This window comes from Pseudopodoces humilis, chromosome 8 (assembly GCF_049639895.1).
Source record: "Pseudopodoces humilis isolate 2021_Gansu_Grassland_sample_001 chromosome 8, ASM4963989v1, whole genome shotgun sequence".
NCBI lineage: Eukaryota > Metazoa > Chordata > Aves > Passeriformes > Paridae > Pseudopodoces > Pseudopodoces humilis.
In genome coordinates this window covers 13,604,585-13,631,638 of record NC_142207.1, presented here as the reverse complement: position 1 = coordinate 13,631,638, position 27,054 = coordinate 13,604,585, and the positions used below count along the sequence as shown (strand labels likewise).

The window sequence follows — 27,054 nt, the reverse complement described above, 5'->3', positions numbered from 1 at the left end:
GGAAGAGAACAGCTTTACCACAAAGTGTGGAAGCCAATTATTTTTTTTTTTACTATCAAAACTACACATAAAGACAGTCCTGAAAACCCTCTAGTGGTCTATAATCACATGAAGATTAAAATGCTGTCTGTTGCATAGAAGCCATGGATTGCAGAACATTATCTTCTTGAATAAAGCTGCTGCCACAAAGGTAGTGTCTTGCTGACTATATTATGCAGAGAATGGATGTCAAGCTTTAAAAGACTCATTGAACAGAAGCTGAGAGCAGTACAAAAAAAAAATCTAAAGAATGTACTTTTCCAACCAATTTAACATTTTTTGAAACTGCTGCTATAGTTTTCCTCACACAAGGCAGGTCATGTTACTGCTGCTGTTTTAAATAGCTTTGCAGAGGGTGGACAGGGCTTCCAAGTGATATAAGGACCACCAAGGAAGTTAATGGAAAAAACTCTTTGTCATCTGATGCAAAGACTATCAGGAGTCTGCTGAGAAACTCTGGGACAGGTTCAGAACAAAGAAAAGAACGTACTGCTTTATTAAATAAATAAAATTGTGTAGCTTATTGCTTCAGCATGTCTGAGACACAAAAAATAATGATGTTAATTCAAAATAAAACCTATTATTAATGAATTAAAAAATTATTGGAGGAAAAACCTTACAATCTGAAAATACAAACTTCCTCTGATATGAAAAATCTCTAAATAATCAATATGCAGAGTATATTTTAGAAAAATTGCACTTTAAGGTTCCTCTGTTCTTGTAGCCTTCCCTTACACCTGCTATCAGTAAAGGAGATGAGGTATCAGGTTACATGGACCTTTTTCTGTCCCACTACAGCTCTCTTACAGAGCTACACACATTCCCTACATTACCAGAGTCAGCCTCTAACTGCTTCTGAAGTTTACTCAGATGTCACGACGAGGAAGGTGAGAGAGATTTGTTGACCTGAGTCACTAGAGACAAAATAAGCTGAAAGAAAAGCTCACCACACAGGGAAGCAGACTTAGTATTCATTGGTAGGGAGCAACCACTTTAGTGGCAAAGAGACGAGGGCTGGACAAAATGAAGCTGTTGGTAGCAGGGTAGAAGAGGCACTGGCCAGCAGACCAGAGTGTGTGGGCTGTGCTTGGTGTAGTGCATTCCTCAGGGGGAATGGTGCAATGCTGAGGTCTGACTGAGAAATCCACGCTGGATGAGGTGAGCAGGGAGAGAAAAAGAGGGTGGAAGAACTTGTTCCCCCTCTAAGGATCCTGGTCTGCCAGAAAACCATCCTTATATAGAAAAGCCATTGAGAATTATACAGAAATATGGACCTGCTCTTTTCATTGAATGTCCTGCTCTCCAAGAGCTATTTTTAAGTGCTCCTCACTAAGCATCACTGTATTTCACACTGCAGTTTTTCCTCCTTCAAACTTTTCTCCATACTTCATCTTTGGCTACAAATACATTCTGAAACCCAAATGAAAACCATGCTGTTTTGCACCCCTCTAGTCAAATCAAAGGATGACTGAAAAACTTCCTTATAAAATCTTTTTCCCAGCTGTGACTATTTGCTAAATAAGAGAGGATTTGCTCCCTAGTGGAAGCAAGCACAGAAAGTTAACTACACCTAGTTGCTGTGCTAGATTGCAAACCCTAGGTGACTGGAAGGATTCGTGACTCTTGGATAATAGCAGTATTTTGGGGAATGAAGTCCAGGTGTGCAGCAATTGAGTAAGTGTTAAGAAGCGAGGTGTGCTGGGAGTTCTGAGTCATTGATGAAATGCTTCTGGTCATTGAAGCCTAAAATAGCCTAGGTGGAATATGAGTTTAGGTGAAATGAGTTTGAGGCACTTAATGACAAAGTGTTATTGTCAGTCTTAGCAGCAATGCATAAATAAAATCTTTGGTATTGACCCTACTTGTCAGTAAACCCAGCTTTCTGAGATACCTCAGGTGCAGAGGTTTTCCTCTCGGTGCACCTTTGCTCAATTTTCTCTTAGGTCTGAAGGATCCAGCTGTGTATCTCTATTGCTTGCTCTGAAGCAGCTACTGATAGGAAAACTGCTTCTGAAGATAGGGTTCAACTCTGACTTAAAAACTCTAATCAAGTCAGGGGTCTTCAGGCAGCTTCTGTTCTCAGTTATCTCTGTGGAAATTGAGCAGCTTTATCAGAACCAGCTGATAGTTTAAGAGCAGAATGGCAGGCAGCAACTGCCCTATGTAACTTTGTCTTCTAAATAACCTTCCTTGTACTGCTACTAAATCACTATATTCCAGTTCAAAGAGCACCTGAAATCACTACTCTGCAGAACCAACGGAGCAGCAAAATTTAAAGTATTCTTCTGGCTTATGTTTTACTCAGTCCTGTGCTTAATTAAAAAGAAGAAAAAAAGAAAAAAATAACCTAATCATTCAAAAATAAACAAAACTACTTTAATGAACATTGGACCTTCACTTGCAATTCACAGATTGGTGTGGGAGAAGAATGTTGATTTTTCATTTTGTGCTTTAAATTTAAGGTTGATATCTTGACTTTGCAAAGTGCTTGGGTTATGTGTGATGGTTATGATGGTAGAACAAATTCTATTTTCCATTTCTAATTTTATCTGTGACTAACTTCAAGTTTTACTATCTTTTTCTGTCTGTGGTAATTCCTGCCTGCCATATGAACTGGATTAACCATTTGAAGCATGATAAATCCATCAGTCAACTCCCAGATTCCTAGGAATTCTGAGTCAGAAAGTATATTGTATGTGATAGCGTAACAGTGTTCAGGGAATAGTTATAGGAAACTTAAATATAGTTGGCTTTTTAAAATGTATTTTTTCTAAATTGATGACTTTACAGGAATTTTGACCAAAAGTAATTGCACTTATCAGTATTCTTTTCTCAACAGTTTCAGTTTCTTGCCACTAACTTACACTGCTGCTCTTCATAGGAAATGTGAACAATTACCTTCCTAAGAGAGACTCTCCAGCCAACCCAAGGCAAGATTTTGTGCAAGAGGTGAAAAAGCAAATTATCTTTTTGGTCCTCTAAGACATTATACTCTTGTGATATAAAACTTTCAAAATTTTCCCCTTGATCTGAATATTCCTGTGAGGTAACTAACTTTAGGCAGGCCCATAATAGTAAAACATTGTCAGTAAGCCTTCCTTTTCAAGTGAGCAGAAAAACTTGTTTAAAGCACCTTCCATTTTTGAACACATTTTCCCCCTCATAAACCTTGAAGTGCTACAGCAAAGCTGGCACTGTCTGCATACAGCAGCCTGCCTGTCACTTATGGAAAACTCAAATTTCATGTATCAAGAGCTTGTGTGAAAATTGCTTTGAGTGTTAATTGCCAAAATGATTCAGCTCTATAAGAGCCACTCTTATGTACTGAAGTATGTCTCATAGCATGCTGAGTGCCAAGCTCCAATAGAGAGCCAGCTGTGCTCTGCTCCCAGATGTTTAAAGAAGATAATTCTCGCCCATCATTTCAGTCCCCCATCACAAAATCCTGGAAATTTTGTTTAATGAAGTCATTAATTCACAATAGCATATTTCTTTTTTTTTTTTTTTTTTTTGTGATACTCTGCCTAGAATGCATGCAAGTTTGCCTTGGCTTATAATTACAGTAGCACATTTTCAGATTAACTGTGCTGAGGAGATTAAAAAACCCCATTGGTTCTGCAAAATTAAGGCTCTGCCAACATAATTTAGAAAGGATCAGAACTCTCTGCTTTCAAACATGCTGGTTTTTTCTGTGTTTAAGGTAATTTTTATTTTCCAGTTTACCTGTTGCAACATTAATTTTTCCTGGAAGCCTAACAAAAAGTACACTTTAGTCCTAAGTGTTGGAATCAAGCCTTTTCATAACTTCTCTTCATGCAGATCTCATTTTTCAGTGTGTTCGTTGGTTCTTGACAAATTTAAACTAAGGTTTTCTGGCTTTTTGGTTTTGTTGTTCGTGGGGTTTTTTTTGAGTCAAACTAGCTGAAGTGAATGGCATTGAAGTGAAGAGAGCTGTGTTAATTTATACAAGCTGCTTGTGGGCTGAGTCAACCCTCTGGATACAAATACGAAAACAGCTTTTACGGGGAGATCTTGCTTGGACTTTGCTTGTCAGTGTGCAGGTGCAGAGAATTTCATGGAGAGGTTTTCTGTGCTGTATGGTGATAAAATATTTGTGAGAACCACAGCTTGATCTTCACAGCGAGTCACTGCCATCAATTCCTGCTGCTTTCTGACTCAGCTGTCAGAAGAGATTTCTCTTCGATTTTGTTGTGCTGAGTTTGAACAACCACAGACAGGTGTGGGGCTGGGTTAATTCAGCCTGCCTTTGTGGCCATGCTGCTCTAGAATACAAGTATATAGCTGTGTTTACACAGTGAGGTGCTAGGCAGCATGAACTCACTTTTCACCATTCCTGAGGTACCAGGGGAGAATTCATTGCTTTCCCAGGTCCACGTGTTTGTGTGTTAACACACCAACACAGCATTTCAGGACCACAGGTTGCTCTGGTTTTATGGCATCTGATCCAACTGCTCCTACAAGTTATGGACTCTGCGTCTGTGGCCTCTTGCAGCTGTTGCCAAAGCTAACGCAGAGTTCATTTTTGCTGTTTCAATTGCAGGTAGTGAGACCCTCTGGAAAGTGTTTTGTCAGTAGCTGATGGCCCTTGCAAGCTTGCAAGCTCCTTGTGATAGAGATGGGATAAAGCAGCCGCTCTGTTACAGAGCTTCTGTCTCTAAAATGATCCAAAATTAGGGCATACACACGTGGGGATAGAAATAATTCCCTGATCTTGTTCAGAATGGTGTTAATGGGTACAGTGGAGCAAAGCTTAACTTTCTCTTTATGGACTTGGCATTAGACCTTGAGAATGGATATGTGTATGTTCTGCACCCCAGCAGCTGGAGGAGAAGGCTATGTATCTTTGGAGGGATTATTTTATTTTACTCCTATCAGGAATTTTGCTGGATGGGCTATACCACTGTTAGGACAAACCTCCAAAAACAACAAAAAACAAGGAAAAACCCCCATAGCCTCCCTCTCTTTATTGAAGTCCCAGGGCAAACCAAGGCACATGCAGAGGTGTTCCTCATGGGGCTAAGGGAGTCTCGCACTCCTGCTTTTCTAATTCATTGTAGACTCTGTTGTCTTTTTGGCTGGGAATTCCAACTTCAGAGAGATACATTCTACATACACATTTTTAGGAAAATGTAGAGCATTTTCTCAGCAGTTTAATTTGCCATAATAATATCAATAAAATGAAAAGGAGCACTTGGAAGACGGGAACTTTTGCCTGAACTTGGAGCTAGACAATGAATGATTATATATATTTTCCCATCTCTGCCTTAAATACAATTTGCATAGAGAGATAGGGCAAGACCCTGGAAGACACTACATAAAAAAAGAAATGTTTATTAGCTAAAATGACACAAACACATTTCATGAATGTTCCTGCAGAGGGAAGAGGAAACAAAATATTCTTTGTGCAGTCTTAACAAATTTTACTGCTCAACACAGAACTGCTGGAAAAGAAATTGTTTTAGTGAATGACCTCTTATTCATCTGGTTGATTAAAAATGCCTTTTCTTCAGACTGTTTATTATTGTTTATTTATTTACTCTTTACTTCAGAGAGGAGACAATTATGAGGGGTTCAGATATTTTTTTTCAAAAACAATTAAACTTTGGCCTAGAATTTGGTTTTTATAAAATATATTGTTTGATCCATGTTAGAAAAATATTCTATACTGCTTTCTTTTAAATCTTCAATGCCACTATGCTTTGGGGAGAAAGGCTGATCTTTGGGAATATGACCTTCACTCACAACTGTTCCATTATCTTCCTTACCAAATAGCCTGAGCAACTGGAGTTTAACAAAACAATTTTATCAAGTTTTAAGTTTTTTTTGTATGGGGAAATAACCCCGCCACAACCAATACAACAGTCTCTTCTCCCCCCAAAGATTGTATCCATGAAAAGGTCAGACAGAGGCTAATAAGGAAATTCCCAATCCTACAGGAGGAGAGGATGAAAACAGGACTTGGGCGATGGAACAAAATGAAAAAATGAGGACAGTCTTTCAAAACTCATGTCACTTATACCCGTGAGTGGGCTAGGAGTAAGCTGACTTGGTGGGTCTGTTAAGGTTTGAAGTAATCTGATCCTGAACTATTTGCTCTTATCCTTGCGCCTGTAATCCATTTTTCATTGCAGTCAGTGAAGCTGCAAGATGAGAGATCTGGTTAAACACAGCTTCCAGATGTTTCTTTGCAGGGAAGAAGGTGAGAGAGGTTTTGAATGAGAAGGCAAAAAAAAAAAAAAAAATTTCTGGGGGCTTTTGGCAAATGTTCAACATCTTGCTGTTCAGGGGAATCCACTTGTTCCTGATTCTGTGCTGTTCCTTCCATTTTTCATTTTGCTTTCTTGCGTCCTGATGTCAGAAACATCACTCATGTCATGCACGAAGAAAGACTGAGAGAGTCCTGAGCTCTTTTTATGGAACAGATAATCTTTGATTCTTCAAATTTTGTTCTGCTAGGTAAGTTGTGCTGCTGCTGACAGAAAGGAATCGAGATATTTCTGCTTTATGGAAGAAATTCTGAGCACAAGGGTCTATTTATGCAGAACATTACAAGAATATAAGAAAAGGTATGGAGAGCCCCGAGGGTCTCACATACATTTGTGAAACAAAAACTTATGAATGAAGAAGAAAGCAAAAACTGTCAGTAAAGAATGGCAGAAAGTGTAATTTAATTGAAATACAATATAAAATCTTATTTATGTTAAATATGAACAACAGGGATCTTTATTAAAATGCTATTGATCACTCCATTAAGTGTTAGAATGAATAAGGATGATTGTTCCCAGTAACTAAAAATGTGACACTGAGTTGCATTTTATTAACATACCTATATGTCACACTGAGAAGTCCTTCCAAGTGAATTTGCTAGCAATCCCTCAGTGAGATTAAATACTTTCTTTTCACTGGAAAAAGAGTGACCATTCAGGTGTTCCTGGTCATTAAGCAAACATCAGAAATTAAGAAACATCTCTATATATAGTTCTATATATAGTTCTAGAAAGATTAGTTGCTAAGGTATGAAACCTTTCTTTTGAAGCTAAAATAGAAATGTTAATCAAAATACTTGCTGGGAAACAGATTTATTACTTCAAGGTCTGGGTGCTTTTCTTTCTCAGTGTAGTCAAAATATCTCGTGCTGAAGCTTTAGGTTGATTGAAGAGGTATGAAGCAAATCATATGTATGTGCAAGGTCATGCTATGTGATGGCACTTCATTCTGAAACCTCTTTTTTTCATGTCCTCCCCTTATATGTTCTTTATTCACCTCTTTGTTTCTGCTGTAATCTTGTCAACTACTGGCCATGCATAACGGATTCATTTGGTGTGAAGACACTTTGATTATTCCTTGGCAATTAGCCTGTGGCCAGTCTCCATGGAATTGCCATGCAATGGTAGCAGTAAAGGCCATCACAGATTCGGGCTGCTAAATTGGAAACACCTCCAATAACACAGAATCCTGTTGTCTGATGCGGTACGAAGTCAAGGTCCAGTTTACACAGTGTGCTGGCTGATAATGAAGGATCCAGCTTATAGTCTTCAGTAGCATTTCCTCCTTGTTTACCTTTGCATCATTGTTAGAACATTGCTGATGAACCACTTGGCTGATGCTGGCCTCCAAACAGTCTGCCCATCAAAGTTCTAGGGCACATTAAAGGCCCATTGGAACAGTTTCTCTACAGATATCAAAACTTAGCTGATTCCTGGTGATTCCTTCTGGTTTCACCACTTTGAGGTACCATTTTGACGCAATAATATACTACCTGAAGACCTTTTCTCACTGACAGTAATCTTTGAAAAAGGTCTTGGCAGTGGCAAGATTAATGCTTGGACTTGATGATCCTACAGGGTTTTTTTCAACCTTAACAATTCTATGACTCTATTACAACACTTGTTATACCAGGCATATCCTCTCAATACTCTTTAACTGGGGATATATTAAGATAAAAGATAAGTTGTATGGAAAGCATGCAGAACAAAGCAGAAATATTCACATTTGGTACCAGCTGGGTGGAAGACAGGTCAGCCAACAGCAAATAGCCATTAGATGTTTATAATCTGCCCAGAATTTTTAAGAATACCATGGATCATAGAGCAGGGCACAGGTCCACACCAACATCCACAGAGTAATGTTTCTTCAGAGAGAATAATTGTTTGATTTCTCATTTGAAGATTGACTTCTTCTTAGATCTATCGAAAGCTTCTCTTGCTTTTGAATGCAAACACCAGCAGTATATCTTTTAGAGTTTGTATACTCTATTAAGAAAAATTCTAGCTGACTATTCCTTTTTGATCTACATTCTCATGAAAGGAACATAATTGGCAATTCTAAAAGTTCATGATGTTTTGAAAAAGAAGAAAAACATGAGAAGAGCCTTTTAAATGCTGAAAATTACAACTTTAATTATAAAGTCATTAATTTCTTAATTTTTTTTTTCCATTCAAAATATAGTAGATTTACACCATCAGTGTATTAATAGCTTTGGTAAATACAAACATTATAGTCAGCTTTAATATAAAATCAGCAGTAAGATTTGGATGCTCTTTTTCTCTATTCTTTTCATTGCAATGCTGCAATCCAAATAGACTTTAGTACAACATATCAGATGCTTTCCATCATACATAGAGTTCAAAACAACAGAAAAGGTGTGAAGGCAAGAAGTTATGCTGAAAGATCAGCACTTATAAAGATTGTATTTTAATTTAATATGCTTCTTTCTAGCATGCATGGAAATACAATTTTTTTGCAGGAAGGATAAATATGGTCAATCAATTACTTGTCCTGCTGAATTCAATGGGATTTTGTCCCAACCACACAGAGAATGGGTACATAAAATAAGGATTCCTTCTTTTCAGTCACTTACAATACTACTGTCTTGAATTAGAGAAGAATCTCTACTACAACAAAAGTTTAATTTCTTTGTAATATGGTTGGTGGAATTTTTGCTCAGCATCTAGGTTTTATTTTGATATTGTTAGCTTCCTTTATTTACCCAAATTTCCAGACATCAGATGTGGGTCCATTGCTTGTTCAGGTATTTAGTATTCTGTCCTGAATGAACTGCTGCTTCTGCACTTTCTAAACATACAAAGCTTTCTCATGTGAAGAACAAGAGACTTTAGAAAATGCAATAAACAGCTTTTAATCCATTTAATGTGAGTGTTCTGTTGGTGCGTATGTACCATCATTTTTTGATTGGACTTGCACACATAAGGAATCCAAACATCTCTTTTAATTCAAAGAAAACATCTATAATTCAAAGAAATTTGTTGTCAGCAGTTACAGTGAGCAAATACACTGATTTCTCCAAACAGGAATATCTATTTTTTTTGAAGAAAAACTTCTCTCCATCCCTACAGCAATCAGATTACCTTCTCTTGCTCTGATTTTTACTTTCTCTTTTTTACTGATTTTTCTCAGCATCTTGTCTCAGTGTTTCCTCTGTTCTGTGAGGGATCCTTGCAGGCTTTAACTGGTGCAGTTCTTTTCTGCTTATCCTGGAACTATAAATGTTTCAGCACTTTGTCTGCATTCCTTGTTGAAAGAAAATAGTCCTTTTTATCTCCATGTACTGATATACCCCTGTGATTCCTAGATTTGATTTAAGAGAAAACTTGATGTGCTGAGAAATCCCATAGTCCTATTTTTAATAGTATCCCAAAGTGATTTGGTCTTGGTACTCTAAAAAGAAAAAAATTACACATATGTATATCTATATATGTCTCATTTCCTTGACAAGTGGCTGACTGAATTCTCCTTGTGTCTGTATTAATGTGCAAAGGCATATTGGAGCTGGGGAACACCTGGAACCGTAGACACCAAACCCCAGAAAAGAAAATGTATACCAGATCCATGGTCTGGCTGGCCAGATACACAGTTGGGACTGACTTATTTCAGACAGAATTACTCTGCTGACCTGTAATGATGCTTCAGAGGCTGACATGGGCAAGCAGCCACTTTTGTGCAAGGGAGGACTGTCAGTTATGCTCATAAAATTAGAAGGAATTGAGTTCTAGATGTTAAGACAGAATGTCAGAATATTGAATCCCTGAAAACTTTTTTCAAAGACTGACAAAAAGAAATGGTTTAAAAGGAGATTAATTTCCCTTTGCAAGGGATTATTTTTATCAGTCAAATAATTTGAAAGCTTCATGAACCCACTCTTAAAGCTCACTAATGTCACCAGAAATACCATGTTTAATTATTTTCATTTCCATGCATCTTAAAAAAATATCCTATGTTCCCATAGGATCATATTTATTTTCTGTCTGACAACTTCAGCAAATATTGGTCATTTTGGTGCACTGTTTTCCCATACATCACTGAAAAATTATACTTGTAAATGTGGACCTAAGACTTCCCATGCAAAGTGGGATTCAACAAGTTTTCACAGGGCATTAAGGCATGAGGACAAAATCAACTGGCTTGAGGGATCATCATAATGCTCCCTTATTCAGGGAGAAAAACTGGAGATGATCACTGGAGATTTATAACATTAAATTTAAAAACTACAGAACTTGCAGTGCTATTTTAAGACCTGTTGTCTGTAAAAACATGACATATGTGATCACTCTGTAAATCTGTCTCAGGTCAGATTGTCCAGATTTGCTCAAATTTGACATAGGATTGGCAATCCAAAACTAAAACCTTTTTGAAAATTATTATTGGCTAACAGAGAGGGGCAGAGCACCTTCATCAATAGAAGTAGATAAATAAATATATGAGTAAATGGCTAATCCTTTGCCATAGAGAATCAGTGGAGATCCAGGTGGGAGCTGGGGGACTGCAAGCTGCAAGAACAGCAGCCACAGATGAGAAGATGGGGCATCAAAGAGCTGCAGGACAGCAGGCCACAGCATTAGAGGGACCTCACATAAAAGTATGTGGGGGAAGAAGAATCTGTTTCATTAATTATTTTATTCAGGAAGCAAATTTTAAAAATCATTTAACCATCAGTGATGATAAGCTACGGCTGCCAGCTGAGATGTCTCAGCGTTGTACACAAGGTTTGTTTTAGCACAGCATGCTGCTTGCAGAAGGATGTTTTGCTAATTAGTTGCAAAAGTTATAGGAAGTTTGTAATTCACCCTTTTTACACCTAAATTGAATGACTCAAGACAGTAGAGTTATTGTATGAGTGAAAAACAGGATGATGCCATTAGAATCTGCCAGTCATCAGGTATCATGAGCTCCATTACAAAGCACAGATTTTCCTGAAGAAAACAAAGAAGCAGAAAACCTCCACAAACCATTTCTTCTCTCTTTTGAGTGTGCTTGAGTAATTTCTAAATACACAAGGCCCTGAAGCCCAGAAGGACACAGTAAAGAAATAAATTCACTGAAACCAGAGCTCATGAAAAAAGTGTTGCTGCCCAACTATTCGAAGTGGCTCATTATCAATAGGGAAGCTGTTCCTGAATGCTTGGACTGTTTGTCAGCCTAGATAAATAGGGAAAATGGGATAAAGATTGTTAATTAAGCTATTAAGAAGAGATATAGAAGTTGTATTCAGTTGAGATTTAAGGGAAGCAATGACACAAAGTCTGAAGTTGACTGAACTGGTAAGAGTTGGCTGAGCTGAACTCATGATATACCACCAGAAAATCTGGCCTCTACAATTCCAGTGTGGCACTTTGTCTAAGTCTACCTCATCATTAAAAAAACTCACACCTACACCAAAAGAAACACTAAGTCAAGTTCCTGTGTGTAACAGGTAAGACACAGGTGTCTAATTAAGATCTGCAGGCTCAACTTGCAAAAGCCAGAATTTCATGACTGGGGACAGAGGCAGGAATTTATTTGCTATGTCCATCACAATTTTCTCTAAAGTCTATTTACTTTAACAGTTCTAATAATGTTAATAATTTCTGAATGTATGAAAGGCTGGTAGTCCTCTTTAGATCCTGCTAAGGCTGGAGGAAAGTTCTTTAGTGTTCCCACACTTTGTGTGGGAGAGGCAGCAGAGCTCAAGTCACCCCAGTTACCCTTTTCTCAGAGGAAATATTTACATCTTTATTGAACTGGAGGGTCAGGGGTCTTCAGTTTTATAAACTCAGTCTTACAGTTAAGATCAGTGATTTTTTCTAACACTTGTCCTGGAAAAATAAAATAGTTCCTATTTCAAAAGTAGTAAAATGATTAAAATATTAATGGCTCGAAGAAGACAGTCAAGTGCATAATATCAAAATATCTGAGCTCTGTCAGTACTGTGTTTTGTGCATTTTATACTGCACTAGCCACAGAATACAACATGATTCTGCAATGGTATGCTACAGAAAGTAACTTAAGCATTTCATAAATTCACATTCTTTGGTTAAAATATTAACACGTGGATTTAAGATTCAAAATTAAAGGGATTTGGATTCTAAAAATAATTCAGAGTCCATTTACTTCAAGTACTGACAAAAGACTGAGATTGTGATTGAAAGACAAAAATATTGTGTTTCTTCAGTTGGGTCCTCCTCAGTCTTGCCTTGCTCAGATCTCTAACAACATTTTTGAGACCAATGTCAGTAATGAACGCCGGAGTCCAGGAGCTTTCCAGGCTTTGGTGCCAAGAAGTGAGCACAAGTGATCAGCAGCAGTGTCTTGAAAGCACAGCTGTAGATGACTTTATATATATGTACACACATATATAGATCAAAGCACTGGAAAAAATATATCAACTTCAGCAGAGCTCATCAGTATCTTATTTGTTATCTTGAATTTCTCCATCTCTATTTTCAGCGGTCCAGGGCACCATGACAGCTGTGGATGAGCAGGTGCAGAGAACAATTATCCTATTTCTGGAGGTAATTGTGGGCTTCAATTAGGAAGCCAACTTACTGGAGTAAAGAAACTCATCAGTGTTGATTCTTAGGTGAGGAATAGGATCTCTTTATGTGACCCACCATGAATAATCTATTTATTTATTTATTTATATTACAGCATCGATGTCAGTGTAATTCTCTGGTCTAGCACACTGCAAAGGATACACAGAAGCCATACAGAGTGAGAAATAGAGCCAGTGGGATGCAGATGAACAGGTTTCTTTATAGTGACAGTCATAGGGTTGCATTTGTGAAAGATGTACTCATATCTGCAGCAGAACTGAATTCCAAAATCCTGCTGGTGGGGATTCAGAGAATTTTCTAATGCAAAATAAATAAATAAATATTCAGGCAAAGAATATCTTACATGAAAAAAAATGTAGCTGAGCTCCATTGTTTCAAAGGGCCTGCTTGAACCAGGATTTATCTTTTTATTTTTAATATCTATTTATGCATGTGTGCACAAAACCCACAGACTAATCGGAATCATATTTGTACGTCTACTGACTGTTATATACTATATGTAAATTCCAACATTTTGCAGTTCTCAAGCTGCCACATAAAGTCAGTAATAAATCCTTCACTCTTACCTTTTTAATGTTTTCCAAGAGTTTTATTTCTTTTTTATATATGTATAAAATTAAAAAATAATAAAAAAAAAAAATCCCAGTGTAAATCCCAAACAAAATAAACTCCCTTGTGCCAATAAAAGTGCACATTTAAGGGATGAAGGGGATATCTGGGCTATAGATTTAATTTTTTGAGCTAGATCACATTTATCTAGTTTAATGTTTGTTCTGTTACATTTGAAATTTAATTTCAGGTAGTTCATCATATCAGAATAGGATGCATCATTATCTCTAAGAGGATGTTTTCATTTGGCATCTGCTATTTTCACCAAATGTCAAGGCTTGACATTTGCTATCTTTATCTGGTTTTGGTGTATCACTCATACTGAGATTTTGTTTCTTCTTATCTGATATTGATTTCAACTGTGACCAGCTGTGTTGCTAATAAAATCAACAGGCAAGTATCTGGCATTTAGTTCTTCACTGCTAGAGGAAAAGAAACAACCCAGTGACAAAAAATCGTAAAGAGATACTTTTCAATTAGGATGCTCGCCTGTATCCTCATATTATCCATCTTTTAGTACTTCTGTTGATATTATATTTCTGATTGATTCCCTTGGGGAAGTCTCCATGGAAATCCTTGCCTCTCAGATGAAATATTCCTTTTTGCTCTCATCCACTGCTTCCTGGAGAGCAGGGTCATTTTTCAAAGCGGCATCCGCGCTTTCGGCAAACTCAGTTCCTTTGGCCTCATTGGTGTGGTAGGTGCCCTTGTGCCTGTACATGTACCGGACCATCACCACCAGCAGGCAAATGAGGACAAACACCACTGCAGCAATCACACCTAGGGGAAAGAGACCACTTAAATGTATCACCAGTGATAAAGTACGAGAAGTGTCTCCCAGCCAGAGATCACGACTTGAGTTGCCTGCCAGGGAAAAGCTCACGTGTCATAAGGGGTTTGCATGTTGCAGTGGCCAGAGTCAGAACATGCTGCAAGTATCAAGATGGGCTATAGATACTGCAGGAATACAGGAAGAATTTCTCACTAGCTTTCTTTCAAATCTTGGCTTGATTCGGCTGAACATACTGGAGCTAAAAGTTCATTACAAAATGAGGAGAAATAAAAGAACATAAAGGAAAACCAATAGGTTTATTTCATCGTTCTGGTAGCATACACCCAGGGTGTGCTGCAGACAACCCCTTCTCAACTGCTCTCAATTTCAGGAAATGTTCAGGGCACTGAGTATTTCATAGGAGACATTCAACAAGTAGCACAAGCTGCGTGACTCTGGAACTGCTCTGCATTTGCAAGCTGCCATTTCATTCTGTGCTCTAATTAAGAAATTTTGATTGTAATGAATGTGGAAGTGACACCTGGCAGAAGGAAGGGATTCTGGGAAGATCTTTCTTGTCTCCTGGACTAAGGCTAATTTCCAGCTGTGTTCACTGGACAAAAATTTCAAATTGGGTGACCCCAATGTGCGTAGGACTAAATGGTGGTGGACTCCTAGTGAAAGAAAGTAAATTCAAGATCCTTTTCCATTATGAAAGGTAGAAGTCCATAAAAGAGGTAAGTCCTGACGACTCCAAAGAATGACAAGTCCCTGACAATTCCATCCTTAAAAAAACCTACAAACTCTAGCCCTTTCCTCCCAGATCAAATTATTGACTTTAAAACCCTGAAAAAAAAGAAGTATTTTGAAGTTTATTCAACTTGTGTGTCTTTTATAATTTTTTAAACGTGATCTTTTTGCACGGATCCAAGATGTGCTTATAAACATTTTTGCTGTGATTCTGTAGGAGTACATGATACTGAGCTGATTCTATATTCATAAGAATTCAGGAATAAGTAAACATTAAAGGAATAAACAATGAAAAGGACTAGAACAGAACATTCCTAGGGCTTCCTCTTCTGTCAGTGAAGAGGGCATGTGTGTGGTCATTTCTTCTAGAAGTGAATTTTATATTTTGTCAGAAGAATTGCTCCCTGGAAATGCTTACTATTCTGCAGACACAATGCAGGGAAGGTGGAGAGTACCTCTTTTCTGCATCTTATATTCAAGCTAAATGGAAAAGTGGGTATCTCCAAAGCTTTAGATTTATCAGCATCAGTAAACTGAGGAGAGGCATAAAAACATAGTAATTGACAGAATATTAGCAGTGTAAATAAAGATTATAACTCTGTCTTTAAAGATATGCCTTAACATTATCCTCCAGATTTCATGGTGCTTGGTTCTGGAATGTGAAGCTACTGCAAGCAGAAATGAAATTGCTTATACAAAGAACTTCAAGTTTAAAATAATATCATTGTTGCAGTGTGGGCTTCATCAATTTTTAGGACCTCACTGGTATCCCTTGACACAAGAGGCTCTAATAGGCTTTAGCTGTAGCACAGTATTAATAAGCCTAGGGGACTAAGTACAAATCAATTTACCTGCTACTTGTTCATAGAAAGCTGAAATTAAAGTTACAGGAGATGGGACCGGAGGGAAATATAGCAGAACCTCACCAATTTGCACTAATGATTGGTATAGCCCCTTGTGAATGACTGAAATTAGAGTGTTAGCATGGAAATGAACAAACACAATAAAAATAAAAAGACAGGTTCACTCCATGAACATCGCTTTGCTCATTTATTCTGACAACTGTATTTAGTTTAAATGCATGAGAGAGCTTTAATGGAACACCAGGAAATACAGTGCGGTGAATTCTGAAACAATAAAGGGTCAGCTGGTATAAGCTAACATCCCTCAATCAAAGGTGCTACCAGCTCTGTACTACGGACAAGTGACCCAGTGAATACTGAAGGAAATCAGAGACTGACTTTTCTCTTGGACTGTTTGGTATTTTCTCCTAAAACGGGGAATGGATGAGGGTGGTACTGCTCAGTATACAGTTTATGCTCATTATCTCATCTTGTTATCTTGCCAATAGTCCCTCTGGGAGCAGATTTCCCACTGGCCTAATTAACTCTAATTGTGCCACTCCTGTTGTCTTGTCAGCAAAGCCGGGGTTTTGCAAAATGCAAGAAATCAACAAACCTGCTGTTTTAATTCTTATGGTGCTGCTTAGTACGGTCTGCTACTCACCTCCAATAACAGCCACATCTGCTCCAGCTGTGGGGCTCTCCACTTCTCCATCTATAAATAGAATAGAACATAAAAAAGTTAATTATAAAAAAGAAATTGGATCATATGGAGGAGCAGTGACTGCACTGGCAGTGTCGTACTATTTTAACCTGTGAAATTCAGAACTTAATCAATATCTCTTGTTAGCAAAAGACATTTATGAAACTTCACATTAGAGTTAGCCTTACTGTAACAGTTTTCTGTCATCATAACACTGGAAAAGAAATAGCTAGCACATTATGCAAACTATCATGGCCCTCAGGGAAACACCTACTGTTTATTATGAGCATTTACCTGTAACATCCTCCAGTGAATGCTTAAATTAAGAGCATTTAGGTACTGTGATTACTCTCAGAAAGGTAGTTTTGAGGGAAAAAAGGTTGATGTCTATTTAATTTCCTATTTATGGCTCTTCAGAGTATGGTCTGGATCTTGATTTGGTGCAAATTAATCTGTGTGTATTGATTTTAATTAATATTTATCTGCAATGCTCTGTTTTTAATCTTTGCATTTGTTTTATTTTCAGCTTACATTTGAAATTACGGCAAGCCTCTCATATGTGTGAATAAAACACAGTCCCCTCTAATAGTAAGTCTGAATTCAGTGCTGATAAATCAAATAACATTATTTTCATTATAATTCATTAAAAAGAAAATAAAAAAATCTTTACAATATAAATGCAAAAGAGAAGTACCTGACCACTTTTTTTTGAGGAGTATGAAACTGGTCTGAAATGTAAGCTGCTGAAAGAGCAGCTAGAATTTGAATTACACTTTGATCTTATAGCACTTAATAAGAATACCCAAACCAACTAATAAATAGCCTAAGCTTTTTAAAGAGAAGATGAAAAAAAATCCCAAAAACCAGTGAGGATATTTCTCTCTTAATTGTTTGATGTAGACCTTAAGTAAAAGTTAAAACATACACACAAGCACTTCTTCGTCAACTTCCACTTAGTTGATCAGGACAGAACTCTGAATCATTTTCTGCTCCTTATTTCATGCCACTAATATCAGCCCACCTAATTATGTGGACATCTGAGAGGGTGATAAACTCCTCGAGTTCTTCTATGCTAGGTTAATGACAGGACACACATTTCTTTGTTTAGTTTTGAATGATTTATGTATTTATATAATTCTAAATGATACTGACTTTTGAACAAGAAAAAACAAGAAAAAAGGCTTTATGTGAGGGATTTATTTTTTCAATTTCCCTTTGGTAAATGCAGTACATACAAAAGTTCCCTGTCAAAGGTGAAAATGTAACTCCAAATCCTTCTGTAAACTCAAGAGTATGGCTGATACCAGGGATGCCTTTTGCTATATCTGTAAGTATGAGTGAAGGACAAAACACTATCAAGAGTTTCCTCCTTGTTCATGTCCAGTCTCTAACATCAGTTATCAACAAACTGAGGAGAACTGAGATTCAAAGGATCCACCTCTTCTCAAACATGGGAGGTGCTTTTTCTAGAAAGTAAAAGCGCTTTTCCCTCCCCCAGAGATCCTTCCCATGTTTCCTCCCATCTATATACTGATGGAAAGATTGAGCACATCTGTAATTTAAAAACTCTTGTTATGTCTATTCAAAACCCATGTGCTCAGAAGAGATTAATTGCCTCAAGGTCAAGATGCTCTGTATTTCTTTACACACCAAATACATGCTGCATGCCAAAAAAGCAGGCTCCTCTACAGCAGTCAAATACTTGAAGGCGTCAATTCCAAAGCGCTTCCCAAGCCACACAGCTTGCTGCCAAACATTAATTCCAGATCAAATTATTATCCCCTTAATTAAAAAAAAGGTTTATGAGTAACTCTCTGCTTGTAACTGGCATTCTCAGGTGCCTCTCAGATTCAGATAACAAGCAGGTGCCTTATCTCTAGTACTTGCCATCACAGTGCTTTTTGATAATGGATTACGGTTTCATCACTTTGCAGAAAAGTTTTCATTTCCATCTTTCTAAGTTTGCAACAGAGTGCAGGACTCATCTTGAGCTATGGCATCCCTGGCACTGCTCTGCTGAGCTGTGTCCTTCAGCGGCCAGCTGACACTGTGATGTGGCTTCTCCCGCCACAGTTCCCATTTCACTACAAGAACCAGAGCCTGGCTACTCCTCTGTGTGTCTCCTTTTGACCACAGACCTTGCTGTCCTCCCAGAGAGCCTTTTGCTGCATCAGTCAGAGTGTCAGAACATTGCAGCTACCACCACCAATGACCAGATGGTCAAGGTCTGCTCCCCAGATCAGTTTTGGAGCAATGTTAATGGAGAGCACAGAGACACCCTTAATCCCAGTTTCACTGTCTCTGAAATTTCACTTTGTCCAAAAATAGCTGCGATTCATGGCAATATTACAGTATTGCTAGGCAGGTGTGAAAGTATTGGCGTTGTTCGAGGTTCAAGCAGTGTCGTCCTTCCTGAAATATGACTGAGGAACACAAGGCATGTGTGATGGAATGAGACCATCTTCCCTGAGCAGGAGTGAAACAGGGGTTGCTGTCCAGAAGGGAATCCATGCTTAGCCAGGAACCACAGCATGGCTTCTCTAAACTCAGTCTGTGTGAGAAATACAGTTCATTACTGTAGGACTGAATCTTCACTTCCTGAGGCAAAAAATACATCCAGCTTACTGAAGGAATTTTTAGCTCAGCAGTGGCTTTGGCTTTCTCATACCTTCTTTATTCTGCTCTTCTACACATGTAGAGTGCTAAGAGATCTGTGTTACAATAGCTGCTGTTGCACCTGCTTTGATTGTTTCCCTTTGTTTCAAGGACATCTTTTGTGTTATCTGATGCTAAACTGTCCTTGCAAAACTTCCTCTCCTGTTAAACTGGCCCTTGTCCAGCTACAGTCTTGTTCTGAAAGTGTTTAAAAAGTGTTTAAACATTGTTGTAATTTACTGCCACTGATTACCATGACACACAGAAATCAAAAGATTGTGGGGAAACATGTTTTCCTAAAATTTCTGGTCATCAGAATGAGCTGACTAAATCAAGAATGGAACACACAAATCAAATTGTCTGTTCTTGGAAAGTATGTTTTTAAAAGCCAGGATGATGGGAAAGAAATGCTTTTGTGTCATGACGTTAAACTCATCAAATTCCAGTTTTGCTCATAAACTTACAGATAAGGAATTTTTACAATATAATGGCAATTGCTATCTGTCTCATTCTCATCAATCACATCCTGCTGAGAAGGCAGCAGCCTGTGAAAGTCCCAGAAATATTTCGGACTTAAATACTGCAAGCAGATCTCTGGCTTTGTGCTTCACAGGTGGCACACCAGTACAACTGACTTGTATGTTAACATAGCTGATGGTGACTAATTCCTGCTAAATGTTTTTGGTAAATTTGTTAAATTACCTCATCCAGGTGCAATTTTCCAATAAAACTTGATTTTTATGAATTTTGATTGTTCTCCCCACCCCTAGTTTTAGCCTACTCTCTTCCATTTTGGCTGAGGAACACTTGTTTGAAGTGGGCAGGTCCAGCAGTGAAAAGCTTTGCTTGAGGTTCAGCACTCTCTTATTCTCACTATGCACTTTTCTGACAGTTCTGACAGTTGTAATGATTTTTTTTGTTCTATAAATTGCAAATCTGAACCACTAAAAGCCATAAATCACTTCCTGCCCCAAAATTCTGACACTGGCTTTAAAATATTTTTTTTTTAATCCACACTTTCTTTTATATCTGAGCTTCATTCAAGTAGATCTTTCCAGCTCTTTACAATGCCAAGGACTAAATGTGCTTTGTAAAGTGAGGTTTTGGCATGATTTTGTGACAGCAGAAAACAGGTCTTTAAGGTGCAAGACTTATCAGTGAGCTACTTTAGAAGACTAACCATATTAAGACATTCCAACTGACAAGCTATTCAACTTATATGGTGGTGGGAAAGGGCATACTCATCCCCCAAATACTTTCTCTCATTCAGCATAGAAAGCTCAGAGTTTAGATCTCGCTCCTTGCAGGAAACAATGGTTTTAAGTGATTCTGTGGCTACTGTCAGTGACACATGAAATAAATTTGTAGAAAGCTTCAAGCTTTCTAATTTTCAGGCATCATTTTTGCCTGCTAAATTAGTTTCCAGAAAAAAATAAATCCAGTATTTGTACTCTTGGTGGTTCTGCAGTCAGGACTTTAGGTAACAGTTTAAGGACCTACATGTTTGATTGCTATGGAATTACACATAGTAATTGTAAAGGGATTACAATTTGTCAACCTGCAAAGGGATCCCCCATTTGGCACATTTGACAGGAATGTGTGGGAATGACCCTACAGATAGATCTATAGATCTAGAGTGTGAACTGCCAAATCTCTACCGTGCAATCCACAAAGGCATTTTGGTGTTGGTATAAGGTAGGCCTCATCCCAAACTTCTCAAGGCCTCTCTAATTTCTAAAAATAAAGTTCCAGATGAAAGCTGGTAGCGTTGAGTTGAGAATGAAAAGCCTGAGATTACAACTCCCATTGTCATGATTCCCATGCAGCTGTGGGTGATTCTGCATTTTGGAGTTTGTCAGGATGAGTGAATATACAGATATCTATAAGCAGCTCTGACAACGTAGGTTTCAAAGCCACTCACAGCAGTTAGGCAGCACTGCTCCTGCTCCTGTCTCAGGATTTTCCTACCCACAACTTGTGCTTTTGATTCTTAGCAACCCCAGCATCTCTTATCACAATGCTCCACTGCTGACTGCCAGGTTACAATCTCAGACAAAGCCTTGGCTGCTAAATTACGCTCAAGTAGGTCTTTAAGTGCTTTCTTGGGCAGCCCATTCTTTCTCTTGATGTGCCCGTTCATTGCATGAGAAGAGCTTGAAATTCATTCAATCCATGTGAATGATGGGTTGAACTCCTTAAGGCAGTCATTTCCTTTTCAGGGCTTTCCTAGGCATGCAGACTAGGAAGCACACAGGAAGATTTCATCTTGAGTCAGCTCACCTAATCCCTTTATGAGAAACTGCTGCTAATGGGACTTTCCAGGTGAAGAACAACCCAAACTTGTCACTGAGTATTGACGGATCTGCTTTGAAGAACCAAATACTGACCCAGTTGTTGCAGGCAGTTGTGTGTAAGCAGTCTCTATCTGTAGGCTGAAATGTGTCTTTGGAATTCAGCCATTAAATGTTTAATGGTTTTGCCTTAAACATTCGTACTATCTGTCCATGCATGTCCAGTAAACAAGGGAGATCTTCAAACTGAATAATAGTTCATGGATCCAGTCCATGATTCAGGCCAGATAGAGATGGAATTCAGAGGAGAGTTTTACCTCAGAATTGATTGTTCTTTCCTTCTTCCATACATTTGAAAGAGAACTTTGGTTATAACAAGATGAATGAAATACAGATTACTCAATAATCAACTTGATAAATGTTTGTCTATTTTTTTGGCTTGTATCAATTGACCTAACACAACGTACCACACTAATCTTGCCTTATTTTTAAAAAGTTGTAATTTAAAAAGAGGACTGCCTTTTTATATAAAGAGCTTAGGTGAGTTTCTAATTGCCTCCACTCAAGATGATACTAAGGTATTTGATTTGGTTCAGTAAAGCATTATAAACTTCTGAAAGCACTGAGGAGTATATGGAGTCTACCAGGCAGCTTTCACAACTGTTAAAAATATTTTCTATAACAACTGCAATTTTAATTTTTTTTTAAATAGTCTTTTTATAAAAATGTATTTATCATAACTGTTCCTTTCCCAGGGGCTCTTTTTTGTTCTTTTTATGCTCTTCTGCAGCCATTGTTCCTCTTGACTGGAAAAGCAGGTCCTAATGTGTCCCTGTTTTCTCCACTGATGCAAGACTTTTCTTATCACACACTTAGTATAGAAAAACTAATGAAGTCTTAACACCTCCATTGTTTATGCAACTGTGGTATGTCCTCCTTGCCCTTTGGTTTATATTTGTGCCTTGCCAACACATTGCATTCATGAGAAAATCATTAATCTATTAACCTTAGCACACTGATTTAATTTACAAGCTATAGTTAGAACTGGTTCACTGCAGCTGCATCTGTAAAAATGAGTAGAACCAACTTCTGAAAACTTCATGTTAGAAATATGTTAATTGCTCAAGCTGCTCTCTGGCCCGTTACAATATCAGATGCATCACACTGAGGCCATTCTGAATGAAAAAAGTCATTACCTATTTTAATATTTGCCAGCAAGGGTGCAGTGCCCTGCCAGAGCTGGCATCTCTTTTCCCGAAGGGTCACCAGCCTGAACCCATCAATTTGACATATTCTGCTGAAAAAGTCATCACCATCTCCCATTAGACTATGAAACACATTAAGGCTGTTCTTTCAAAATTAAGGAGCAGTTTCTCATCTGTCAATCTGGAAAAGAGACAGAATAATTTGGCTGCCACTTGTATACTAAATTATTATAAGGAAAATAATGGTGTCATATAACAACAACAATCACATGATCTTTTGGGCAAGTAAATAGACTGTGTTGAAAATGTAAGTTACATCATGTGGGTTAGAAATACCTACAAAATTAAAATGCTCTGGGCCCAATTCTCTAGTTATTCCAGCTAACAAGTACTTTGTCATTAATTCTAAACAGACAAAGTACAGTTTCATTCAAATAAAGGTCTGTTCAAGATTTTTGACAATTTGAAATATAGAAAAGATAAAAAGCAATTATCAAATTAGTTGAATTAATTTAGGATTGTCACATAATTTTAATCTTATTTGATTCTAGTGTACAGTGTTAGCAAAATAGGTTTTTTACCATTCTAGAATGTTATGAAGTAATTAAGAGAAAATGTGGTTTATAGTGTTTGTGGAAGTAAAAGCTTCACTCTCAGAGTTTCTCCTTTTGTGAAGCTGAATTGCCATTGGGTCTTGGGGAAATTCAGAGATGGAGAAATACACTAAAAGTCATCTTGTCAAAAAGTAAACATATGATATCCCTTAATGATAAGATGGAAAAGGAGAAAATATTAATGAAATTTGGGAAAATATTTTAGGTTAAAAAAAAATAAGGACCTTTTAAAAGGGAACAGATATTCTACATTTTGAAATAAAAAACACACATCAAATTTAAAAAGAGAAAAAAAATTGTTTTAAAGGATAATATAAACTAAAAAACACACAGATTTTTTAAGTAACTTTTCTGTTTATCCCTCAAAAGAACTGGAAAAGAACCGACAGTGCCTTAAAATTCCCCTTTCAGTTTGAACCACACACTGGTTAGTTTTAGGGTTTTTTTTTGAGTTAGAAGTTACTGGAGACTAACTTCATTGCTCAGGCTGCTGAATACCTACCACCAATTCTGATGGCAATTAAGTCCATCCGGTAAAAACATTAAAATGACAATTCCACTTTAGAAGTGCTGTAAATGTTGCAGTGCCCAGTTTTTACCATGCTCCTATGGGAAAGCTGCTCAATGTTTGAAGACCAAATGTTGTCTTATCATACAAAGGTGTATAAAATGTGAGAACCTGGAAGAAGGTCCAATCTATTAAAAAAATGTTGCATGTGGCAATTTGGAAGTTGTGTCCTGTTTTGATTGTTTCATATGTATAGTTATATCCCTACAAAATTTCCTTACTTTTCTATGGAAATAGGTTAATGTAACTATGCCATCATTTATATTTTTCCACTACAGATGTCAAAGCCAGCTCATATACAATGTCTTCCTGGGGAAGATAAATTGACCTGGAATTGTTTCATTGAGGAAGGAGTGACAAATGGAATATGAATAAATCTGTCAAATACAGTCCATGATCAGGACATTTTCCTGCCTTTGCCTCTCCTCCCACCTTTTCTCTCTTCATCAGAGCAGAGTACTCCTTGTGAGGGCTTTATAACTGGGGAGGTTCTGAAAGAAACTAAATATCCAGTAAATCTGATGATTCTTGCTAATTTCTGTCTGACTTTCCTCCAAAGTCAACAACTTTTAAGTTCTATTAATTTTTTGTTGAATCAAAATGGGAACAAACCAGTCATTCACTCCTTCACTGAGTTAAAAGCTGAATACACAGGAGTTGCTGGCTTAACTGATTAATCATTGCAAATGTTGCAGATGACCATAGGTAATCAAAGCAGCTGACCAGGAACAAAGTGAAAGCCCATCTGACAACCTGCAATTGATATTTATCTTGTAATTCTTAAGAAACAGTTCATGAAAACAGCATACCCCACTGATCTAAACTCTTCATGTGAAAAACATAAGCATAAAAATTTGGGACAAAACATTTAAATGAAAAGTCAGAGGCCAAGAGATCTTGGAGTAGGTAGGTGACCCAATCCCTCGTGTAAGTGGTTACATGAAGCAGTAAGACAATTTAACTGCTAAACTGCTTGTAATTATTTACTAAGACAAACTTTTAATTTGTACCTAACAGGTCTGCCAGTCTCAGACCTGACTCTCAAGCCTTTTGATTGCATCATAAGAGGATAAGGTGATCTCCGTTTCTTAATGTTGTTGTGCTTGACTTTTATGACCAAAATAACTTCCAAAGATTAGATTCTGGTTTACATTTGAAACATACCCTCTTTTATGGACATGACACTAAGCATTTATGAATTTGGCACTAAGACAAACATTAGTTAAAATTAGTCCCCTTAACTAAGACACTCAGAACTACTTGTTAGAATTTAAAACATTTTCATCAAATACATTCAACTGCATTTTTACACTGATTTTCTCTGTTCCTGCTTACTGCCTAACTGTCCTTTTATCCTTCACAAATTTTGACTCCATTATTCAACTCCAACTGTTTTTAAAGGAAAAGCAGGCAAAGATAAGGACTGCTTCAATTTTCATGAAAACTGCAGACTGGAGAGAAAAGGGAGACCAGAGTAGCCCAGCACTAAAGGAAAGGCAATGAGAACTCAGCATTTTTAAGCTCTGTTTAGCAGCAGTCAGCTGTGCAGTAACCATGAGCTTTCCAGCCATCAGGCACATAGATCCAGAGCCCTGCAACTTCCCATTCCCGCAGGGAGCTGCTGAGTGAGAGAGCCTCTGTATACTGGGGGTTAGCATTTAGGGGGCAGAGGCATAGATCCAAAAACAAGAGTGTTTCACTGACTCTGTTGCTGGCAGAAAACTCATTTTAATGAACACAGACATGCTGAGATAGAAACATGGCCATTATTCTGTTGAGGTTGATAAATGTCTATTTCTCATTGAGATGAAAAAGCTTGACCTTGTGCTTAAACTATAGATGATATAATTAAACTACACATAATGTCACCTAGAAACCACTTGAAAACAGGTGAAAAACTGATAATATTGTAAGAATTCAAAGAATGTAGCACCAGGATCCTATCCTTAGAAAAGTATAATAACTTTCCCAATACGGGCAGGTTTCTTCATTTATGCTCATTCCCACCATCAATATTTTGTAGCAAAGCAGTCCAACAGGTGATAATTCTTGGAAATGGGAGTTCTCTGTGCTCTGTCCCCTGGCTTATTTGATATGAATTGTATTCAGCTCCATCCAGCTCATACACTAGTGCTTGCCTCAGGCACTGTCTACTGTGCGTTGCAAGGGGAAATGTCAGGATGTTTAGCATATGCTCTTCAGGGACACAGAGATCTTTCCTGGAGCACAGATGAGATTAATATTATTAATGGAGATATCTGTAGTGGAAACAGTCTTCCAAATGCTTTGAATATTGAGCATATTAAACAAAGAAAATAAAACATATTGAAACACCTTAGAAACTTGCAAGGCAAATAGTAGCTCAGGGCAACAACATTTCTTATTTCCCAAGGTTTCTTCAATGAATATGCAGATTTCTTTTGCGTATTTGCTCTAAAGACAAAGGCCACATTATTATCTGAAAAGCATTTATGTATCAGTTCAAAGCTGTCTGAACAGAGTTGGGGAATTTTAGCAAAACTTCTTTACCATCTATCATTCATCTGAGCAATTCTAGACAGATTGTGCAGTAATTGTTGGGGAAAAAATGAAAAAGGAACATTTGTGTATTATTTTTGGACAACTGTCTGGTATTATTTGAAAAATGGCATATTGAACACATTAACAAAGCTAAGCATGAAAAGACCTGCACTGAAACCGTATACTGAATATTTTTCAGCACAGCCTTATATTGTGAAATTCATTAACAGTTTATTGCTAATGTTCCGCTCTCCTAATGCAACACAAATGTCAAGGACCATGTAGGCGGGAGGCTAATAACCAGCCTGACGAGATGTTTGACTGCTGGAAAGGAGTCTGTGTGATCTCAGCTGTCTCCACAGGTGCTGCTGGAGGACACTAATAGGCAGTTGGCTGAGGTGATAGCTGTGTGTCTCTTCCAGCTGCAGCTATTACGGTCTGTTCTGTTCTGACATGCCTTCTTGCAAGAAGATCTATTCAGCCTCCACACAGTGTGGTGAATTCTGGAGTATGGTATGGGAATTTCCTTCCCATCAACAAATAAGCAAACTTAGAATAGTTTAAAGAAGCCAAGAATTCTGGAGTCTATAATTAGGGAAAATAAATCCCAAACATTATTGTTAGCACTGCTTAGC

The 27,054-nt window shown here is 37.7% G+C and overlaps 1 protein-coding gene across 1 annotated transcript in view; it reads right to left on the bottom strand.

Annotated features, from left to right (window-relative positions):
- Nucleotides 1-8,432: 8,432 nt before the first annotated feature.
- Nucleotides 8,433-27,054, bottom strand: part of GYPC (glycophorin C (Gerbich blood group)) — a 33,825-nt gene continuing 15,203 nt past the window's right edge. The window contains exons 2-3 of the mRNA XM_005519671.3: nucleotides 16,528-16,578; nucleotides 8,433-14,279 (exon numbers count right to left, since the gene is read on the bottom strand). Coding sequence (XP_005519728.1) covers nucleotides 14,083-14,279; nucleotides 16,528-16,578 — 248 coding nt within the window. The 3' untranslated portion in view covers nucleotides 8,433-14,082. The remainder of the gene's footprint in view (nucleotides 14,280-16,527; nucleotides 16,579-27,054) is intronic.